This window comes from Eleutherodactylus coqui, chromosome 8 (genome assembly GCF_035609145.1).
Source record: "Eleutherodactylus coqui strain aEleCoq1 chromosome 8, aEleCoq1.hap1, whole genome shotgun sequence".
Taxonomy (NCBI): Eukaryota; Metazoa; Chordata; class Amphibia; order Anura; family Eleutherodactylidae; genus Eleutherodactylus; species Eleutherodactylus coqui.
In genome coordinates, this window is record NC_089844.1 from 89,415,723 (window position 1) to 89,437,814 (window position 22,092).

The 22,092-nt window shown below is 43.2% G+C and overlaps 1 protein-coding gene across 3 annotated transcripts in view; it reads right to left on the reverse strand.

The window, feature by feature from the left end:
* Window positions 1-22,092, reverse strand: part of GPD2 (glycerol-3-phosphate dehydrogenase 2) — a 164,386-nt gene that overhangs the window by 134,056 nt on the left and 8,238 nt on the right. For 2 of the 3 annotated variants that reach the window (XM_066576005.1, XM_066576006.1), the window contains exon 2: window positions 1,210-1,317. In XM_066576005.1, coding sequence (XP_066432102.1) covers window positions 1,210-1,308 — 99 coding nt within the window. In that variant the 5' untranslated portion in view covers window positions 1,309-1,317. Of the gene's footprint in view, window positions 1-1,209; window positions 1,318-19,422; window positions 19,452-22,092 lie in introns of those variants that run through there. The other variant, XM_066576007.1, reaches the window with a different exon arrangement.

A 22,092-nucleotide genomic window follows, 5' to 3' on the forward strand; every position in this document is an offset into this window, starting at 1 on the left:
TTCGGGTGCCGATATGCCTGTGTGACTGAGGCCTAAAAAAGTTTTTCAAATTTCCTCTGCAGCACGCAAATCCCCAGCGAGTGAACCAGGTTGGACCATCTCTGGTGGGCTGCGTTCCACCCCTAACACCGGCCCTCTCTGCTGCTATGAACTGAGACATCCTCCACATCATCAAAGAGGCGCGCTAACTCTCACGCATGTGCTGGGATCTCCAGCACCAGTGCTATTGGGTCTACTGAACATGCCCACAAAAGGGGCAGATGAACTACATATGTGGAGGACATTTCAGGTCACAGTAGCAGAGAGGGGTTGGCATTAGGGGAGGAAAGTAGCCCACCAGAGATAGTCCAGCCAGCCCACTAGAGACAGTCTGACCCACCCACCACAATGCTATCCAGGGATTTGCATGTATGTGAAATTTGAAAGCCTTTGCTTTCATCGGGATGTATAACAAAGTAACTTTGGAAATGTGCATTACTTCATTGTTTTACTGTTGTAGGTGGTTTTATAGCCACAAAACTGGTGACAGTTTTCCTTTAATACAGTTGTTGTTCACAGGTGGGCGCAGGGCATGTAGAATGGTGGTATAAGTAAAAGAAAAAACCTCAATGAACATCATTATGACTTATTTTGTTTAACTTTCATGCTACAATCTATATTTTTTAAAAATCATGAAATCTTGCAATTTTCACTTTGGCCACTAAGCCCCATAATAGATCAATACTTCCTGTCCTGTGCAGATCACTTCCCAGTAGTCTTCTCTTTATCATTACAAGCAGGATTACAGTAAAATGTAATAATATATATTTATTACACACACATACATACATATAGACAGAGGGTCCGTCATTCATAATAGGTGATGGTCATAACTCACTTCCTCCCCCTTCCTGCACAATGACCTTTGTACAGGTCATAGATCATGCCTACAACAATCTCTCTAGCAGCCAATAAGTTATTTTCAAGGCTGCAAATCCCTATGGTCTACATGGCTACTTTAAAGTTGATTTCTAAGTGCTGTTAACAGTTTAGGCAAATTGTCACCTCCCTAGTCATGTACAGAAGATAGAATAAAAAAAATAATATATAATCAGAAAGCAAAAACATATTGGGAAAAAAACTACATATCAGTATCTGGTTTTAATTAGCCAAAAATATATATAGGTAATACAATCCCTTTAAGTCACGGATTTCAACTTTAGCCAATACCTTTTTCTTTTTATTGGTCAGTTGAGAGAGGCCATAGACTGCTGCTACAGCACCGCCTCCAAGGAAAAGGGTCCCTTGAATTATGTTCCGGAAAGCCATTTTCTTTCACTAAAAAAAAATCAAAAATAAATACAAGATTAAATTGATATCTTACAATGTAGAATTAATGTAAAGGAGCTGTGCTACATTTTATGCTTATTCCCTAGGCACCCCACAGGGATTAGGTGTTGGATTGATGGCAGTGTGATCGCTGGGAGCCCCGCCAATAGTGCAGCAGTCGTGCGTGACTAGTGCCACTCCATTCAACACTATTGGACTGCCAGAAATAGTTCAGCATAGCATTTAGAAATCCCTGTCAATCCTGTAGGGATGAATGGAGCTGCAATGGACTTGCGATGCTGCTACTCCAATCAGACGGGGTGATGATCCTATTGTGGTGATCACAAAAAACAAAGTCAGTACTACCAACACATAAATTAAATGCGAAGGTGCACATAACCCATGACTGCAACAGATACAGTGCCTCAGTACTCTTAAAACATTTTATATAACAATAAAATTGCACAAATGTTGTTTATACTAACCATATAAAAGGCAAGGTTCTTGGCACATAGTTTGATCAAAACATGGTGACTCCTCCACCACGTTCAGGCAGACTGCTAACTTTTCTATGAATTGCCTTCACTTGTCTAGCACTCCATTCATCCATCTATCCTAAGTGGCTTAATTAAAGTATATTGCCAGGTATCCTACTTTCCCCGAGTCCATTTGGAGGCCTTTTGTCCAAAAAGAGGTGTCATTTAGAGCTACCCATCCAATAAGGTTTACCCGGACATGGCAAATGGGCCCACATGTTTTGATTACAGTATGTGCCAAGAATCTTGCATTTTTGTGCAATGATTACAGACAAAAGTTCTGTAGTGTTATTCAAATACTAAATCTGCATAAGTATTGGGGCACAGGCCTCTGTTACCTGATTCTCATGATTGGCAGGGTCCCAGTGGTCAGACATCTCAACAATCAGATATGTATTCCCTATCCAGTGAATAGGACATAAGTGCAAAATGTGGCACAACCCTTTTAAAGAGGTTGTCTTATCAATTCAACACCAATCCATATGCCGCCTGAAGACTTAGCACCATTCTTCATATATTTTACACTCAGTCTCTTATTTTCACAGTCGGCATGCATTACTTTGTTTTATATATGTCCAACTGAAGCTTTCCCCAGCAAAAGCAGAGGATCACCAGAAGTTCCAGGTGCCGGACCTTAAGCTAATCACCGGGATTGCTGTCTTCAGAGTCATCCCGTAGAATTTTTCCTTTTAACGCATACAGAGTAGTATTGTGCTGACTATTCCTGTGTGCAGAGCCACATTAGATGAAGACGCTATAGAGATAAATGATAATTTAGTGCACAGCCAGGCAATAAGGGAATAGTCTCTCAATTACTAGTGTCCAACCATGTCCTACAAACAGTATCAGACATAAAGTGTGACTTCCCCTTAGAAGTGCTACGTATAGAATGTCATTAGCAAGGCACTTCTATACTTAGCAAATTCCGCCCTAGAGATTCATTACAGAGTAAGACACGATATCAAACCAGTCCAAAGCACGGTTGTCCTTATTGCTGACTGCTACAATATAAATCTCTCCTTAAATACTTCATACACTTAAGGTTAAAGGTTACATACTTCCATTTTTGTAAACAATTTTACACATCAACACACCAAAAGTTTAAAAAAAAGGCTATTTTTAAATAATTACTTGCAAAGTTGTTTCTCTTCCTGATTGCTCCTATGCAGACCTATGTGTCGCCATGGAAACAGACTACAAATAAACCATCTGTAGTCAGATCCTGAAGTCATACCTACATACTTCTAACATAATGCTGTGTAAAAGAATTTGCACCAATTTCTTCTGTTTTTGCTTATTCCTCACATTTGAATGTCTCAGATCATCAAACTATTTTAAGTATTAGGCAAAGACTCCAATAAAACTGTATCAAAATAAGGATTTCATGTGTTCAAAGATAAATTTTGTTTAGCTCTGTCATAGCATCAAATGTGGATCCGTTGTGCCTCAGAACTGATTTGACTGGGGGCTAGATCCAGGGGGAGCTGCAAAAACACCACCCCTCCTAAAAAAAGTGTTTTTTTCATTCCACCCTAATTAGAATTTTTTTAAGTTTTTCAGTACATTATATCTTACAGAAGTCTATGTTGACGGAAAAATAACAAAGTTATGATTTTCTGCAGGTGGGGAGGAGAAAACAAAAATTGGCTCTCGAAAGAGAAGAGTTGGATGATCTGAAACATTTAAATGTAAATAACAAAAAAAATAACTGAAGTTGGATGAGGGGATAAAGACTTTTTTTTACAGAGCTGTACATTGGTACTGGTGTACCTAGTCTCCACTAGAACTAGGGGGTGGAGACATGGGTTGGCCACTGTCAGCTAGAGGGGAGGCCCAGGTGACGCCCCCAGGTTGTGATTGGCTGAGCTACTGTGATGCCGACCCCATCTGACTTGCCGACCCTGATCCGGGTGTGTTGCCGCTAGCTGTGGTCTCAGTGCTGGCTGTGCTCCCAGCCCCGCTGCTGCTTTCCTGTGAGTATAATCCTCTCCCCTCCCATCTCAGCACATGGCCCTGATTTTTCAGTCCCTGGCATCTTCTGTTCTCTGCTGGTGGACCCGCTCGGACAGTTAACGCCGCGCAGCGATGTGTGCCCGCAGAAGACAGGAGAGACAAGGGGGTGGATACCTTGACACTGGCCGACAGAAGACAGGACAGACAGCGGGGCTGCATACCGTGATAACGGCAGCTCACAGCAACGCTGCTAGGGTAGACACACAGTGGGCCCCGGCCACTTCTGCTGCTCTCTGCCCTCACCCCTGATGGATGGGGCATACGGTATCCTGGGCGACTGATGCGGCTGCTCTCTGCTCACACTCGAGACCAACAAGGTGTGGGGACGAGTCTCTCCCACTGTCTTCTGCTGCCCCCACTGCTGCTGTGTGCCCGCTGTCAGCCGCCACCCATGGAGTCTGGAAGGGGACAGGACAGCCGACAAAGCTGCAGCCAATCGGAAGCTAGGGATGTGACAGGGGCATTCCCTCCTGCTAAGTGCTGTCATACCCCTACCTTTTGGTGTCAACAAGGTACAACAGTACCTTTGTACATTTTGTAGATGTGCAAGAATTAGGAAACAGATGGAAATATCTGCAGGACCCAAGTAAACTGAATCTCTGTAAAATATACAAGGTTCTCCTTACCCACTGATTTGCTGCTGTTTGCACCCTATTTCTTGTCTGTAAGTTATGATTTTCAGGTGCGATCCCCCAATTTTCTGTTATTCTATTTGCAATCCACTTTCATGCAGGGAGTGTGTTGCAAGCCTAACATTCTGCCAGTAGTTCACTGTCCTGAGTTCCTTGCCCTTACTTAGCATCTTGCTCTGTCTCTGGTCCAATCAGCAGTGAGGCATTATGAGAATGCCCACCTCTCTGCTTTGCTGGGATAATTAGGCATTTAGAGACATTCTGTCCAAACCCACTATACTGTGTGCATGTCATGTGTGCATACACAGACACACACACACTGTAGCAGCAAGAGAAGCAGATACTGTGGAGATCCTTATCACAGTGTCTGCAGATCTGTCAGCATGTAGTCTGCAATTGCCTTGAAGCTGCCCATGAAGATAGCCTGTTACCCTATTGCTATGGAAACATGCCTGTGTGCTTCTTGCTATAGAACCTCTACCTAACAACAGTGGATTGCAGGGGAGCTTGATGGGAGACCCCTAATGGCAGCCACTTCAAATGTGATTTACAGTGGTAAAGCAATAAAATGTTTAATGGAAGCATATTACAGAAATGATGAGACAATTACAAGCTAGTAGATGAGCACAAGCTGTCTGAAAAGTTAGTGCCCCTTTAAATTATTGTTAATGAAAACTTTTTGCAAAGCTAGTTCATTTTTTATTTTAGATGCATCCAAGTAATAAAAACACATGAAAAATGAAGGTAAGCCGGGCAGCCGGGCACAGAGCATATAGATGGCGAGCTCCATTAGTAGTCCGCTGTGTTTTACTTTGCTATTATTATTACCCCTTTAAGGAAACTCAGGCCTTTGACTGCCAAGGGCAACAGGTTCATCTACGCATTTTAGCTTCTGCTCCGAGAACGAAACGCTTTTATTTATTATGCAGATTTATTAGCTACGTTCTCCAGGCCAAATGACATGTTGGGCCGAAGCACAAACACTGAGCAAACACTGCGCTATTAATACATGTGGTGGAGCTCACCGCTGGAACATGGAACCGCTTCACGTCCCAGCCTCATATTCCACTTGCTACTGTGCAAGATTTTCAATACAGCAAAAGACAGGTTGATTTTTGAACATACAGACGTCATAGCGGTGAAAACTAAGAATTTAAAGAGCTATTTCAGGAAGCCTCCTGCAACCACAAGGGTAAAGTTGCTTATGAGGACAATCCCATTTTTTTAATATGTCCTCCCATAACTGTATGGGCTGCAACATAGTTTCCAAGCATTTACAGTATAGCCTCAGAAATATGACACTGCCATGCTGAGTTCCTGGTTCATGAATAGAATGCCAAACGGACAGTGAAGACTGACACCGACTGCGGAATAATAGACAAATGGAAGCAACAGAGTGATGAATGAATAAGGGAATGTAACTCTGTATAGCAATGCAGGATTCTTTGCCATTGAGGACTCCTACAAAGCTGGATGGGCTGCGGAATTTTTTTGTTTTGTTTCGTTTTCTTTAATGATAGGGGGAATATTCTGAAGAAAAAAAAAAACATTTTTTTTTGTAACCATTTTATGCTTTCTTTATAAATTTTGAAGTAAACATACCATGGAGAATGGAAACTTGGGACTTCCCTGAAAAGCAGGAATTTTTTAAAATTCACCTCCTCCGGCTTACCCTGAACAGTTACTTTCTACCATCATTGTGGAGTAGCTTACATTAGTTTTACTGTTACTTATTATTTGCTTTTGTTATACTGATGGGATTCTCCACTTTTGGAAAGCACCTTCTATAGGGGCCTGAAGAGCCCTGACTCCAACATTACCTGTTCTACAAGCTGTACAACCTATACTTTAAGAGCGAGATTTGATTTGGGTATATGCGGTAAATCTCATATACATATAAACCTACAAAAGACCCCCCCCCCCCAACCCAAATAAAATCAAAGTCTTTATTCAATAATATCAAAAGTTCACAAAATGCAATAAAAGGCATAAAGTCTCTGACTACTTAGTAACAACTCATGAAATCAATCATGCTATTCTCTCTAATGTATACAAGTATATCATCTTCCTACATGCAGAAGATACAAAGTATCCTCAGAACTTCATATTCTGCATAGCAAATGTTACAACAAGAAAGACTTCAAGTCGTTTGACAAAGCTGGATGTCAAACATGAGCTGGGGCGCAGCGACGGCCGGGTCTATATGGTATTTAAATGCACTTGAAGTCCTTTTTGTAGTAACATGTTCAATGCATAATACAAAATCTTGAAGATACAATGTAGTACCTTCTGCATGTAGGACGATGATATGCTTGTATACATTACAGAGAACGGCAGGACTGTTTTCATGCATTCACAGCTGCGTTAGGACTTCAGTCATACATTTAATTCCATTTCTTTGGGAGCAAGAAAAAAGGAATTAAAAACGGGGAAGGAAAAGGATCAGTTATTCATTTCCCCCATAGATTTTAATGGTTTTTTTAAAAAAAAGAAAAGTAAACAGAAAGTTTATGTTTGCCTCCGTTCTGTTAGGTTTCTGTTTTATTAAAACGGAGCAAATCACATTGCAGGCTGCGCTATTTGTTCCATTTTTAAAAAACGGATACCCAACAGAACAGAAGCGTTACTTTCCATTTTTTAAAAGCCCCACTCCCCCCCCCCCCCCCTTCATCCCGGCAGCTTCTAGTGAGTGCCAAACCACTGGTCAGGTAGTTCCACTTCCGCATTCCATAGGGTCCTGTGCGAAGTGCGCTGACAGCACCATGTATTCCGAGGTGAGGGGGATACGCAGCTGTTTCCTGATCACAATTCGCATCAACGGTGCGGATTGTGATGTGATTTTTTATATAGGAATACTGCGGAATTTGAATTTTCCACCCTGTGTGAACATACCCTTAAATAGCTTTTGTGAGCTTTCAAAAACTACGGGCAGGAAAAATGATAAAATAATAAACTATTCAGGAGTCACCCATAAAAGGGGTTGTCCAGTTGTAAACTGTTCATAGCCTTACTTTAGGGTAAGCCATCAATAGTATACGGCCAGGGGTCTGTCACCCAGGACCCCTGCTGATCAGTTGTTCATTGTGTGCTTGAGCACTCAGGTGATTTCTGCAGGAAGCAGACAGCTCTATTCTCACTGCAGTGGCCAGGCTTGGCATTGCAGGCAAAGTTCCCATTCACTCCAATGCCTTTATTACCTGTAATACCAAGTTTGGCCACTGCATTAATAACAGAGCTGTCTGCTTCATGCAGAAATCAGTTAAATCATGAATACATCAGCCTAGTGAACAACTGATCAGCGGGGATCCCAAATGACAGACGCCCCACCCATCCACTATTGGTGGCCTAACCTGAGTATAGCCAATCAGATTTACAACTAAACAATCTCTTTAAAGTGTCTCACTGCTCCATTGCATCTACTCCAGTCCCAGCGATACTGTCATGCTTGGCACGTGACCACTAAGGCCAGTGATTGGCTGCAGGGGTCATGTGAACGAGGTATAGCTAGTGCAGGAGCTTCCACGACTGGAGCTGCTATACTGGAGAAAAAGGGACATTTATTGGGTGAGTACTGGATAGTTTGTGAATTTATACCACTCCCTGCCCTTAGACAGATTTCTATAAAATCCCTAAAAACCCATTTAAATTGAATCTGGGCTTCAGAAACCCCTGGGGAACAGCGGTTATTGCCAAGAGAGCATGTAGCATTAAATGTCAACCATTCAAAGGAACAGACAACCATGTAGATACATGGACAAGCCGCTCCATCAGAGTATCACCTAGAAGAGAACGAGTTGCAATACCAGGCACGGTCCATGGACAATGGTGGTGTTGCTTCTGAATAAAGCAGACCCTTTTCTTTAGTATAGGATATTTCACTATGATATCTGATTAGTTTATGACAGGTAAGAAATTGGCCTTTAGGACTCCCACGATCTTGAGAATAAAGGGGCCCCTACACGGCAGCACTCGGCCCCACTCACTTTAATGGAATGTGTTGCAGTTCCCCCTAACCAGCATTAAGACTGCACATTTGTTTTGTTCCACAGGTCCTATCAGCCCTGGCAATGTCAGGTCACTGTACGCATTCCGTCTATACCCAGACCAGACTGGTTTAGTCTACATTTATTCTAATTCACCTGCGTATTATCTGGGAAGCAGGTTTGAAGGACAATCTGAAGGAACCCATTTCCAGTCAGCTGCGCTATTTAAAAACAAGGAAATGAAGCGAAATGGAATTAAATGGAAATATTTCCGTTTTTAATTAAAACCCATTGAAATCAATGGGGAACAAAATGGAACCGTTTAATTCCATATTTATTTCCAGAACGCAAATGCATGACCGAGGCGAATGCCAACCCTAAATCCAATACTAATAAAATACTAAAAAAAAAATTAGGGAGTTGCTATTTATGCAAGTCCTGAATAAATTTGCATGGGTTCACTTACGCCCTAACGACACTTTAAGGCTGTAGAGAATTTCTCCACACTGCCCCTAACATTCCCTCCTCAATAAGCTGCATTTCAATGCCAGTCAGTGACTGTGAAAGGATTTAGAGTGAGGCCCCACTAAGCTGCTGGATGCAGAAATGGAAATCTGGCATCCATTCAGGGCTTGTAGACAAGTGTAGCGTTGTACACTTGTCCGATGACCGAGGTGAGCCGTGCAAGTAAAAGTGTTTGTGGCTGGGACAAGGCAAACACCATGACAGCTGGTATCTGTCATAGGACAGTGGGGCAGCATGCCAAGGAGGAAATCATTGCAAACCCCTGTGTTGTGTTTTCTTGGAGCAACGTTAGGTCCCATGGCAGCTGCAGCCATCTCACCTAGAAATGTTCCGCTTCCTCCAGGATGCCACGAGTCTGATCCAGCTCATTACGTGCAAGCATTGTTTTCAAGTCTGCGGTTTGGCATGTCGAGCTGCTAATTCTGACCCAAATGTGGTTTCTAGGAGCTTCTGAATGTTACCTTGAGAACAGACTCCATTAAATAATGAGCACCGAGTGCCTCATATAGTGACTAACAGTCTACAAGAGACCCTGCGCCTATCACACATATTCTCCTACGTACGACGCTGGTCATAGAAGTTAAAAAAAAAAGAACTGGGCAAGAAAAGCAACAGAAGTCCGTCTGAGTCACGGAGATGGTGTACAGTGATACAATGTTTTTCTGTGCTGGTCTTTCCCTGGTGATTCCCAGATTGGCCCTATGGGATTGATAGTGCACAATCATGTGTAACATTGTCTGGATACTCGTGAGTCAATCATCACAGCTCATTTCATCCAAACCCAAAATATCAGATGTGAACAGTAGCCAACCTCAAGGCGTTCTCCGCCTATAAAAGGGAATGTGTCATTAGAGAATGATCAATTGTATAAATAAAGTCTTTATATTAAACATAGTTTTTTAGAATTTTTGATTCATTTTACATTTTCGATGTCCCATTCTAGATTTAATTTTAAAAATCCTGAAATCCTGCAGTTTTCACACTGACAACTAAACCCAGTAATAGTCTGACATGTCCCATTTTGTAGAGATCACTTTTCAACAGCACAGAATACATTTCAGCTGTCATCTCATTCATTATCATCATAGACAGGATTACAATGAAAGGTAAGACCTATATATAAATAAGAAGGTCCATCATTCACTATAGGTCACAGCTCACCTCCTCCCCTTCCCTGAATAATGACCCCCGCACATGTCAGAAAGCATGACTGTAACACTCTCCTATAGAAGTCAATGGGTCAGCTGTGAATGACCCATGATTTGTGCTAAAAAAGCACGGAAAAAATGGCAGCCCCACGAGTAATAGAATTTTTTTTTAAAATCTACTGTTAGAAAATAAAACAGATAAGGGCTCATTCACATCAGCACAAGGGATCTTAGTTTTCCCGTTCCCTGTGGGAAGCAAAAAAAAACATAAATCCCTGGCTGAACGGAATCGTTATACAATAGAACCGCACAGCGCTGAACAGACCCCATTCGCTATAATGGGGTCTATTCGGTTTTCGGCAAGCCAGCAGGATGTTTCGTAGCAGATCTGGCACAAAATGTCATTTTGCTTCCAGTATAATGCTAGGCAGTTGAGGGGAAACTAAACAGACCCCAATTTAATCAATGGGGTCCAATCGATTGTTCGGTTCCATCATAGGACGGACCTATTCTGGCCAGGAAATTCCCCTTTCTGTTCCCCGAATGGACCAGAAAACCAGATTTCCCAACATAGATGTGAGTAAAAGAGATGAAAAAGGAGGGTGGAGCAAGACCCAGTGAGAGTGGTGAGATATTTCTGGAGTATAAAGTGTTTCAAATGATGGAGGTGCTGCCAACCAGAGGGCTCTCCACCAAGGTGGGCGTGAGTATAGCAAAAAGAATGTGGAAAAATGCTGGTGTGAAGGCGCAACCCTCTAAGCTACTAGAAGATTAAGGTCCAATATGCGATAGTGAAGGCACTTCTTTTTTATTATTTCATAAAATAAAAAACAGCAATTGAAAGCACATTTCGGGGACGAGCCCCTTCGTCAGTTCGGCTGGATTGAACACAACAGGATGCCAGGGTGGGTGACACAATTCTAAAGGTTTTTTGGATGTGCCAGAGGTCCTGTATGTGGCAGGGCGACAGGGGAGAAAATTGCTGAAGCACTTCTTCCCCCCCTGTCTTCCAACCGCATACAGGACCTCTGGCACATCCAAAAAACCTCCAGGCATCCTGTTGTGTTCAATCCAGCCGAACTGACGAAGGGGCTCGTCCCCGAAACGCGTTTTCAATTGCTGGTTTTTATTTTGTGAAATAATAAAAAAGAAGTGCTTTCACTATCGCATATTGGACCTTAATCTTCCAGTAGCTTAGAGGGTTGCGCCTTCACACCAGTATTTTTCCACGTTCTTTTTGCAACAAAGATGTGAAACCACCCTAACTTTTTGAATACACCACTTGCATAAAACTGGGTGTTGTAACTTTGTATTTATAAATAAAGTAAATAAAATATCAATAGTAATTGCTTTTATTTCCAGGGGTGGCACAATTCTGCTGTGCCCCCTGCATTGAATTGAAGGGGTTTTCCAGGACTAAAAGAAAAAAAATCTAATGAGCCAAGTAAGCTGGTATAAAAAGCAGTGCTCACCTCATAAATGGCCTTCCAGACCAACACAATCACTCCGGTAACTACTAGCAGTGGACACGTGACCACTCAGCCTATCACTGACTTCAATGGTCATATGCCTCTCAAAGTAAGGGTGCTTTAAGATGGAACGATTGTTTAAAAAAGACATTCCAACACGCGAAAGTGAATGATGATTGTTTAGTCTAAACACAAACGAACGACTGAACGATGAATGATAAACGTTCCCTTTTCGCTCGTCATTCATTTTACGCAGGCATAAAAATGATCGCTGGCTCATTCACTAATCGTTCGGTTTAAACAGCGCCCTTCAGTCCGTCTCATTCACTTATACAGCGACTGTGAAAGCCTGAACGATTCTTGCTTGAACGAGTCAACTGTATAAACGGAGCGCACGTGCGAATGAGCTACCGTTGACGCCAATCGCTTGTTTGCTTGTTCAAACAATAAATCGCCTTGTCTAAAAGGACCCCAACAAGAACCGTTGTGGCTGAGCAAAGACAAAAACACTGGAGGATCCATCGAGGATCGGACTATAAAGATAAGCAGCTCATTCGGCTTGTAAGAGGACGTGACAGGTCTTTTTTATAACATGACTTTTGGGAATTCCTTTCTAAGAGATAGAAGACTTTCTATGTATATTATATAACAAAACACTCGCTTTACAGAGAGAATAGAGAAAACATTAACATTTCCCAGAAATCCTTTTAATCTTCATTTGAACTTCCCCCTATAGGCCAAATTTTAGGTTTAGAAATCCAGATGTAAGAGAAAAGCCGCACATCCATATTTCATCGGAAATGTCATTTCCATTTCTGTTTGTACTACAGACACAGTTTCATGGGAAGTTTCAAGGAACAGAAAGAAGAAATAAAGTTTCACTTCTAAAGCGAAGCAAGAACAACCTGCGGGTGAGAGAGCATCTAACACAGACAGCCAACACATAGCAAAACCATAGTGTCGGTGAAATCCCAAACGACGAGCGAAACATGAACATATGACAAATAACGCATCAATGTCATAAGGTGAAACGAGGAACGTCGTTCAAAGGGATTTTCCCTCTGTTAGAATAAAGCTTCAAATTTGATGGACAAAGTACGACAGGGAATTGTTCTCTGGTTTAGAAATCCCCTTTTCCAACACCATTAGTGAATTATGGAGGGGACCTCTGTCCAGGACCCTCATCTATTAGCCACGGTAGACACTGGCTGCAAAGAGTGTCTCTCACTCTGGAGGACCCACAATATTATGGATTTTATGGACATCTCCTTGCTGTCAATGGGCACTGTGCAATGCTTTATTTCCCCTGAGGTGGCGCTGCAGGGAATTTGAACACTTACTAGCAGATTCCAGTACAGATTACAGCCGATTGCTTGACATCTCAGCAGCAAGACAATCTGTGATCATGTAGAGGGGGTCTACATGGCCTCACGTTTTCATTTTGATACATGAAGTAACAAACACCCTTCTATTTTACTGTTCCTTTAATTACAAGATATTGCTCCCCCATATTACTGAAGATTGAAGGCACGAGATGCAGGGTCTATTCTCACGAGGAGGAGACTAAAGAGACTAACAGAGCAGAACAAAGGTACTTGTAATAGTGTGCAAATGCTGACGTGACCAAAGCCATAGTGGTCTTTCGCACTAACTGGTTTATCACCTGGAAAATCATTATTTTTGCAATGTTTTTTCTAGGTTGATAAAGTTTCCTTACCAGAGAGGGTAGACTATTACTGGAGGGAGTGCCAAGAGAGGAGGATGTGTGTTCTCCGGGAATGTCTTGCGCAGAAATTGTTGGGAAGCGACCAAGAGTCCAAGACAGTAGGCCAAGGGAATTCAGAGGCAACCACCGTGAATTCTGGTGCAGCTTATTACGGATGGCTAAGAGACTGTCTGCTCCATTGTGTGACTTGGTGGAATTATAAGGACTGTGTGCTATCATTCCTCTGCTACACAAAACCAAAAGACTCTGCATCTCCAGCTTCCGTAATCCAGTATCAGGAGTTTGCAAGCCTACACGTTGTTTTTGGTTAGTTAAAACCAAAGTTGGCCTTGTTCCAGTGTGGTTTTATGTACTACTGAACCCTATCCCGTGGTTCTTGTAGCCTATTAGAGATATGGCATCTCTGACGTAAGCAGAGAAGACCACATGGTCAATCACTCTACACCTAATCTTGACTCCCATTGTCCCCTTTCTGCCACTGTAGGGGGTATTAAAATCAGTTTACCAATCAAACCCTACAAATTGATCAACAGAGTGCTGGTTATGGCCTAAGCACTAGGACTAACATAACCTCATCTCTGCTGAAAGATTGACACGGCCATGGAATAAAATACTAGGACATATATATATGGCAACGTTTCTATACAGAGTAGATGTCATAATAAAACAATTTTAAGTCATTGGTATTTTTGCAACTCCCAGATATAAATAAGGAAAAAACATTTCAAAAGAGTTTTCCGACCACATAAATATTTTTATACAGAGATGATAAACTTTTAACACAACAAAAAGAGTAATAGTCACCATACCAATCCCCTGCTCCTCCCGTGCTAATGCTTCCGATTCAGGGATGACGTGGCGTGTCAACACTTTACCGCTACATGCAATCATTGAGTGTAGGGGTGCCGTGTCAGTACCACTGAAGTCACTGCTGTAGGCAGTCAGTAGCTGCAGCAGTTACAATGTAGTGTCAACAAGTGATTATTGAAGTCAGGTGAATTAGACTTGGATCAAAGAAGCATCAACAAGGGAATGGCAGAGGACTGGTAAGGGGTGCATTGGTATTATTGTTTCTTGTCACCACCAGAAGCTAGGGGTTTGACAGCCCTTACATGGAGGAACGTCCCTGTCATGCCCCTAGCTCCTGATTGGCTGTATTGTTGTCCGGCCGACCATGAAGATACTTGTTCGGGTGGGGAAGATACACCTCGTCACTGCTGCCAACACTGTCCTCCCCCATGCTGTAGCGCTGAAATGACTCTGGCGCCACCAGCCACTCTGTCTTCCCCCATGCTGTAGCGCTGAGATGCGGCCGCTGAGGGCTACTCTGCTCCCCATCTGCCTCTGAGCAGTGGTGCCAGGTGCTGAAGGGAGAGGAGGCAGGCGAGCGGAGTATCCATCAGCGACTACATCCTGACGCTGTAGGCTAGCAGCCCTGTCACTCTTCTCCCCGCTCCTTTGCCACGCTCGCACCTCTGCTCACCGCTGTCATCCTCAAGCCCTCCACGGTCTGTCCCTTCATGGTACAGTCGCCGACGACAGCGAAGCAGGGAGCGTGGTGCCCACACTGACGGCAGCACAAAGAGCGCTGACAGAGCTGAGGGCAGGGGTAGCGGCCACACTGACACCGCGGTCGGGAGCAAGCAGAACAGTGGGGGATCTCCAGCCATAAGGTCTGTAGATGGGAAGCAATCACTCACTTCCACGCCGGGGGGACGGAGGACCGCAGCACATCGTCGATAGAATAACAGGGCCGGCACACACACCAAAATACCAGGGCAGGTTCAGGAACAGTGAGCAACTGCACCAGCCAATCAGCTGCTGAGGGTGTCAACAGCCTGTCAAGCAGCCTAAATCTTGTCTTCCCCCCTACTTCCGGTGGTGACAAGATACAATAGTGTATTACTACTTTTGCTATTCTATACATTTTTCAGCTCTTTGTAACAAAAAATTAAGGTGTTGGATAATCCCTTTAAGAGGTTGTCCATCAGATCATATTATCGCTCATATACTGGCCCTGCGATGCTGTGTCTAATTAGGCATCATTTTCATATTTTCAAAGTCTAATGGACCAAAATGGCGTCGATGGTATATAAAAGAAAACTTCATAATTTTAGGACAACACTGCAGAAAAATGACTTTACAGGTGATAAACCAGTAAGTGCAAAAGCCCACTATGGCTTTTTTCACGTCGGCATTTGCATGTAGGCAGATGCAACAAAAATAACATTGATAGCCAGAAAAGAGGAGCCATTTAGCCCATTGGAATTTAAAAGATACAACCTTTCCCTACCTGGGAAGCAATCATCTGCTCCATAACATAATATGCATAACCTCAAATATAGACGGGATGTAAGAGGTTCCCCATGTTCTAGTTATGCAGGTTCGAGCAGTGGTCAGTATATGCACTACAAGGCTTGTATCCTCACTAGAAATTGCTTCCAAGCCCAAGGACAGTGAAGCTACACCAGACCCCCAGGGAATATCAAGCTGAAAAAGCTATTTAATTAAAAGTCATAAACTAATAACCAGAAGACTCTCTTAGCTCTACCAGACATGGAGTCAAGAACCCACCGGTTTACTTCATCTGCAACACAAGATGAAAGATGGATGACTTGTATTTAAATGATGAGGGGTAAAATACCACCTATAGAGTAGTTTCGGTGAAGCCTCTAAATAATTTACTTGTTGCTAATCATGGCTGTAGAAGCCCACTAATCTTCTATATAAGTATTTTGAAGTTACGACTTCCATTTTAATTGGAACAGTAGTTTGGCAGGTGAATTTTGGAGAAGAATTGATAGGTAAGCTTTAGATATTCTTTTCTCACATTTATTAGAGTTCGAAAACAACTGCTCAAATTCTGATGGCTTTGAGGTTTGGTCATGAATAACATGCTGTACAAATTGCCTCAGTTGTGAATATTTCTAAAAATCTTTGGAAGGAATGTGAAAAGCATTAGAGATATAGTTAAAGGGAGAGGTACTGTTGTATCTTGTCTCCACCGGGAGGAGGGGTGGAGACAAGGGTTTGTCCAGCAGTAGTGGAAGGGTATGCCCACAGCAGCTGATTGGACTACTTGCCAACAGTGGCTTACTGCAGGCAGCTGCCGTACACCAGGATGGGGACGTGGAGGCCGATAACGGGACCACCTATGTTCATGCTTGGACAAGACAGCGGCTGACTCGTTGGACAGCGATACAGAGATCGGCCCTATCTGCAGTGGCGGAACGGCTGGATGACATAGCAACGCTGATGACAGCTGCGCCAGAGGGGACATTGAGAGTGGGGGACAAGAACGGAAGCAGGGAGCAGAAAATGCAGAGCCCCGGGCAAGCTGACAAATAACGGGCTATTAGCCAGCAGATGGGGGACACAGAGTGTTGGATACAGAGTGCTTTTTCGGTGAAGGGAGGCCGCTGGCTCCAGTCACATTGGGGGATGGACAGCGACGGAGCAGGGAGGACAGAAGGAACAGCGGCGGTGAAAGTGATAGCTGACAGGCTGTTAGACCGCCGCAGATGTGGGACACTGACAGCGGATGTGGAAACAGCACAAGGAGCACTGATGGCAGGCCACCAGGTAGGAGCAGACGCTGTGAGACATGCTGGTCGGGGGACAGTCAGTGCGGCCACAGAAGCAAACACGCCGCACATGGGACAGAACAGCACACTGGGTCAGCTTCAGCAGCGGAGGATAAAGACACACACTAGAGCGGGGTAGCAGTCAGGGGACATTGTACGACAGAGCAAATCAGGACCTGTGGCCGATCAAGCCACCCAACCCTTGTCTTCACCCCTCCTTCCGGTGGAAACAAGATACAACAGTACCACCCTCCAGCCCAGGCAAAAATCACTACACGCGCTGCTGCTAGGACCTTACTGAATTCAGCCAATCGGGAGCTAGGGGCTCCATCCAAGCCCTGTCAAACCCCTAGCTTCCGGTGGCGTCAAGACACAATAATACCACCTTTATGTATGTTACAGGAAGAGAGAAGGAAGAGGAGGGACATGGTGGAAACCTTTATATGTTAAAGCAGGAAGGCGGCAGAGGAGGGACATGATGGAATCCATATATATATATATATATATATATATATATATAGGTGTGTGTGTGTGTGTGTGTGTTAGAGGAGGAGAGAAGAGATAGGGGGACATGACGTAAACATTTTGTGTATATAGATATAAATAATGTTCAGGAGGCAAGTGTTTTTGTGAAGAAACTAAACACTAGAAAAATGGGGCACAAAATGAGATTATTTGGGGGAAATCAGAAGCAACGTCAGGAAATACTACTGAAAGATTATTATATGCTTGGAACAAACTTCCAGCAGACATGGTTGTAAAGTCAACAAGAAATATATTCAAGCATGTCTGGCATAAGCATAGATTTATCTTCAGAGAGAAATAAAAGGAAATCGTATAAAATGAGCCATGTGATCTTTTTTTGACATCAATTTTTTTGTGTTTCTAGGTTTCCATGTCAGCCAATGTTAAAACTGGAGAAAACTTTTATAGGAGGTTTAGATAAAGCCCCATCATTTAGCTGGATAAAGCAGGGTTAAGCCCTGCAGAGGACATCATAACAATAGGGGCTGGCAAAGCTTTCTACTGGATCACAGTGAGGTTTTTAGGATTTTGGTACAAATCCACTTAATTCTTGCCTAGAGGAGAAAACATAGAAAACCTCATAGCGAGTGACTCTATATAATGCTGTTATAGCTACATAATAACACTTGTTTGTATACATTGTACTCATATTGACACACAATGTGTAATCATACTGTACGCATATTGATGCATAATGTGTAATTCACTGTTTTATGACGGCAGTATATCTCTTGGAGACCGTGTCACTCCCTATAACCACAGAAAGTGCAAATAAAAGCTCCAGCAGTGATAAAGCAAGACTGAGCAACAGTTCCATGTACAGTAATTATTCCCTATTTTCCAGACAAGGAACAAACGGCAGAGTACAAATAATGGGATGCACTTTCATGCAAGTTTTGTGCATCTTGCAATGCAAAAAACTCGCACGATTTTCTTGCCTGTGTGAAGGCACTTTAACATAGAAATTTTGATTTATACTGTGGTTCATTTTCTGCTGACACATTCCCTTTAAAGACGTCGTCCGAGTTGTACTATTTCTCTAAACCCCGTTCCCCATGCACTTACAAAATAAACCAGCATATACTCACCTGTCACTGTTCCCGCTGTGTCCTGAGTGGCTGCTCCGGGTCTCCCCTCTGACATCACTTTTACAGACCTCTGCAGTCTCTGAAGCCAATAACAAAGCTCAGCAATCAATCACTGATCTCTTTTCTTGGCTGCAGTACTTGTGACTTCTCGTAATCCAGGTAGGACTGCAGGCTGTGCACAAACAAAGTGGCGCAGGACAAAGGAGGAGCAGGGTATGCGGGTTTATTATGTTAGTGCATGGGGTTTAGAGAAATACTACAACTCGGACAACCCCTTTAAGGAAGTACTACTAAACTTAAACACACGCCAACAGTGAAGAGAGATTTTATGCCAACTACAGGAGTCAGAAAGATGTTCATTAGAAGGAAAAATGTCAAAACTTTGGACGCCCGCCCTGACACATTTTTTAATTCAATGGGTAGCGCTAATATTTTCACTGCAAGTAGAGACAGTGCTCAGTGATGATGGCGCTTCCTAAGAATTGTAGCAATGCTTAGAAGTATCTAATACACATCAGTTAGTAATATCAAAGACTCTACTACCCTGTTTCCCTGAAAATAAGACATACCCTCACAAATAAGACATAGCATGATTTTCCAGAATTTTTGAGGATGCAAAATGATTTTTCAGGCTTTTCGAGGATGCTTGAAATATAAGCTCTACTCCAAAATTAAGCCCTGCTAACAGTTAATTAAAAAAGTCAATTTAAATAGTGTCCAGGCAGCTATACATGTAAAAAAGTTAAACCTTTTTGATCAAAAATTAATATAAGACACTGTCTTATTTTCGGGGAAACACAGTATGTATCAGTGAAGTCACCGGAACATATAAAACCGACTACGCTGACGTACACGATGGCTCGGTCCTCAAAAACTCCTGCTTACCTAGAGAATGTTCTGCAAGCTGTAAGAGGTTTGGATGTTTAACCTCTGACTCAGCAGAAGTAGATTGTATACCTGCAGGGCAACTCCAAGGAGTGCAGAAGTAGGAGTGCACAATGTGGCGATATGTACTGAGTCACTATGTTACTGCATAATTCAGCATATTTGCCCTTCAGAACTCTAAAAAAGCTGAATAATGACCAACTATTAAATATCGTGCAGCTCTTACATGTTCTGCTTATGTGACTATTAATACAGCACTACATTGTAACACTATGAAAGGCAATGAACCCTTAATTCTAGTCATGGTTGATGTTCTCAGCTCTCAGACCTCCACTGACGCCATCTTCACTTACAGTATATGAGAATACAGATCATTTTTCTGTATGTAACACCGATTTTGTTGGTTTACAGATTTTACAAGGGTCAATCTGGACATGAAGACACAAACGGGTTTTCCAAGCTAATAAAACAATTAAGGACTTTATCCTTAGGATAGGTCATCAACAGCAAATTGGTGGGGGTCTGCCACTAGATACCCCCTTCCCCAGCAATCAGCGGATGTGTAGTTGCTGAGGTTGGCAGGAATGCTCAGAACGCAGTTTGTAACATAGTGGTCCAATTAGGTATTGCAGCTCTCTTCCGTTTACTTCAATGAGAGAGAGCTGCACTACCAAACCGGGCCACTAGTGTTCTGAGCATGCCGGCCGATCACAGCAGTTTCTCATCAGCTGATCGCCAGGGGTCCTGAGTGGAAGGACCCAGCTGATCTGCTATTGACGACCTACTCTAAGGATAGGTCATCAGTAGTTTAGTGTTGGAAAACCCCTTTGTGTTTTTTTATATTAAAAGCGACCAGGGTAACTGAGTAAACCAAGAAAATCAGTAAAAACTGTAAATGTGTATATTTCTCTGTATTGTGACATGTGAAGATGGTGTCAATGGGAGTCTGAGAACGGAGAACCCCAACGATCACTACAATTAAGGGGTCATTGCCTTTTATAGTGTAAAGTGTTACAATGGTGTGCTCTATTAGTCATAGGAGGACAAGTAAGAACTGCAGAACCCTTTATTAGTTGCTCCCTCTTAGGTCATCATTCAGCTTTCCTAGAGCTCTGAAGGACAGTGATGTAGTAACTCAGGATGTGTCGCCGGTCCTACTTCTTGAGAGCTGCATTACAGGTATGATATCTTCCTAGGCTGAGTCAGAACTTAAAGTTCCATAGAAATTCGCACACTTTCACTGGTAAGCAGCCGTTTTTGCATGCTGAGCCATCATGTGCGTCAGTGCGGCCGATTACATATACTCTTGTGGCATCACTGATATAAAGTAGAATCCTGGATATTACTAACGTCACCGATGTGCTTTAGACTCTTCTAGGAATTGCTATAAGGAAGCGCCATCATCACTGAGCGCTGTCTCTACACGCAGTGAAAATATTAGGCCAAACCCATCTAATAAAAATGTGTTGGGCGTGCGGCCAAGGTTTTTGCATTTCTGACTCCTGGAATGTATTCTGTTGGCATTAATTCTCTCCTGAGGCTGCCTGCACACGACCAAATTTAAATTACGTAATTCGTGATCATCACCCGCATGGACGATCCGCGATAGTGCGCTCACATGAGCAGAGAACGATTGCGATTTCTGTGAGCAGATTTAAAAATCGTAGCATGTTCTATTTTTGAACGGACTCCACACGGACAGATTCCATTGAAGTCATCCGACCCGCAGCCCATCTGCAATTGACATTGTGGATAGGCTGCGGATACCTGCGTCATCTCCTAGCGACAATACGGGAAAAACAATTTAAAAAAAAAAAATCAGTATTGCACATGACCAACGCGAGCGTCCGCGGTCATCCACAATACAGAAAAGAGAAGGTACGTGGGGGCGCTGGCCGGGGTCAGAGCCGGATTCTACTGTGGGCTCCTGCATACGGAATCCGACCAAGTCGTGTGCAGCCGGCCTTACAGTTGGTTTGTATATTAGAAAATGACTTGCGGTATAAATAACGTTTCCATGTTAAACATTTTTTAAGAATTGTTAATGATTTTTTCTTTTACTATACAATATAAAGTATATACTATATTAAAATAATCCTAAAATTCTGCAGTTTTCACACTAAGCCTAATAATAGTCCGACACTTCGTGTTCTGTAGAGAAAACTGTTTAGCAGTGATCTCATTATTATCACAGACAGGAAAACAATGAAAGGTAACACCTATATATATAGATAACATAGGCTCCACCATTCATAATAGGTGATGTAACAGCTCACCTCCTCCCCTCCCTGCAGAATGACCACAGAGCATGCCCACAATAGACTACCATATAAGTCAACTCCTGTTAGAGATGAGCGAGTATACTCGGTAAAGGCAATTGCTCGAGCGAGCATTGCCTTTAGCGAGTACCTGCCCGCTCGAGATGAAAGGTTCGGGTGCCGGCACGGGGGAGCGGTAAGTAGCGGCTGTCAGCAGGAGGGAGTGGGGGGGGGGGGGGGGGGGGGGGGGAGAGAGAGATCTCCCCTCCGTTCCGCCCCGCTTTCCCCTGCCGCTCCCTGACCGCCGCCAGCACCCGAACCTTACGTCTCGAGCGGGCAGGTACTCGCTAAAGGCAATGCTCTCTCGAGCAATTGCCTTTAGCGAGTATACTCGCTCATCTCTAACTCCTGT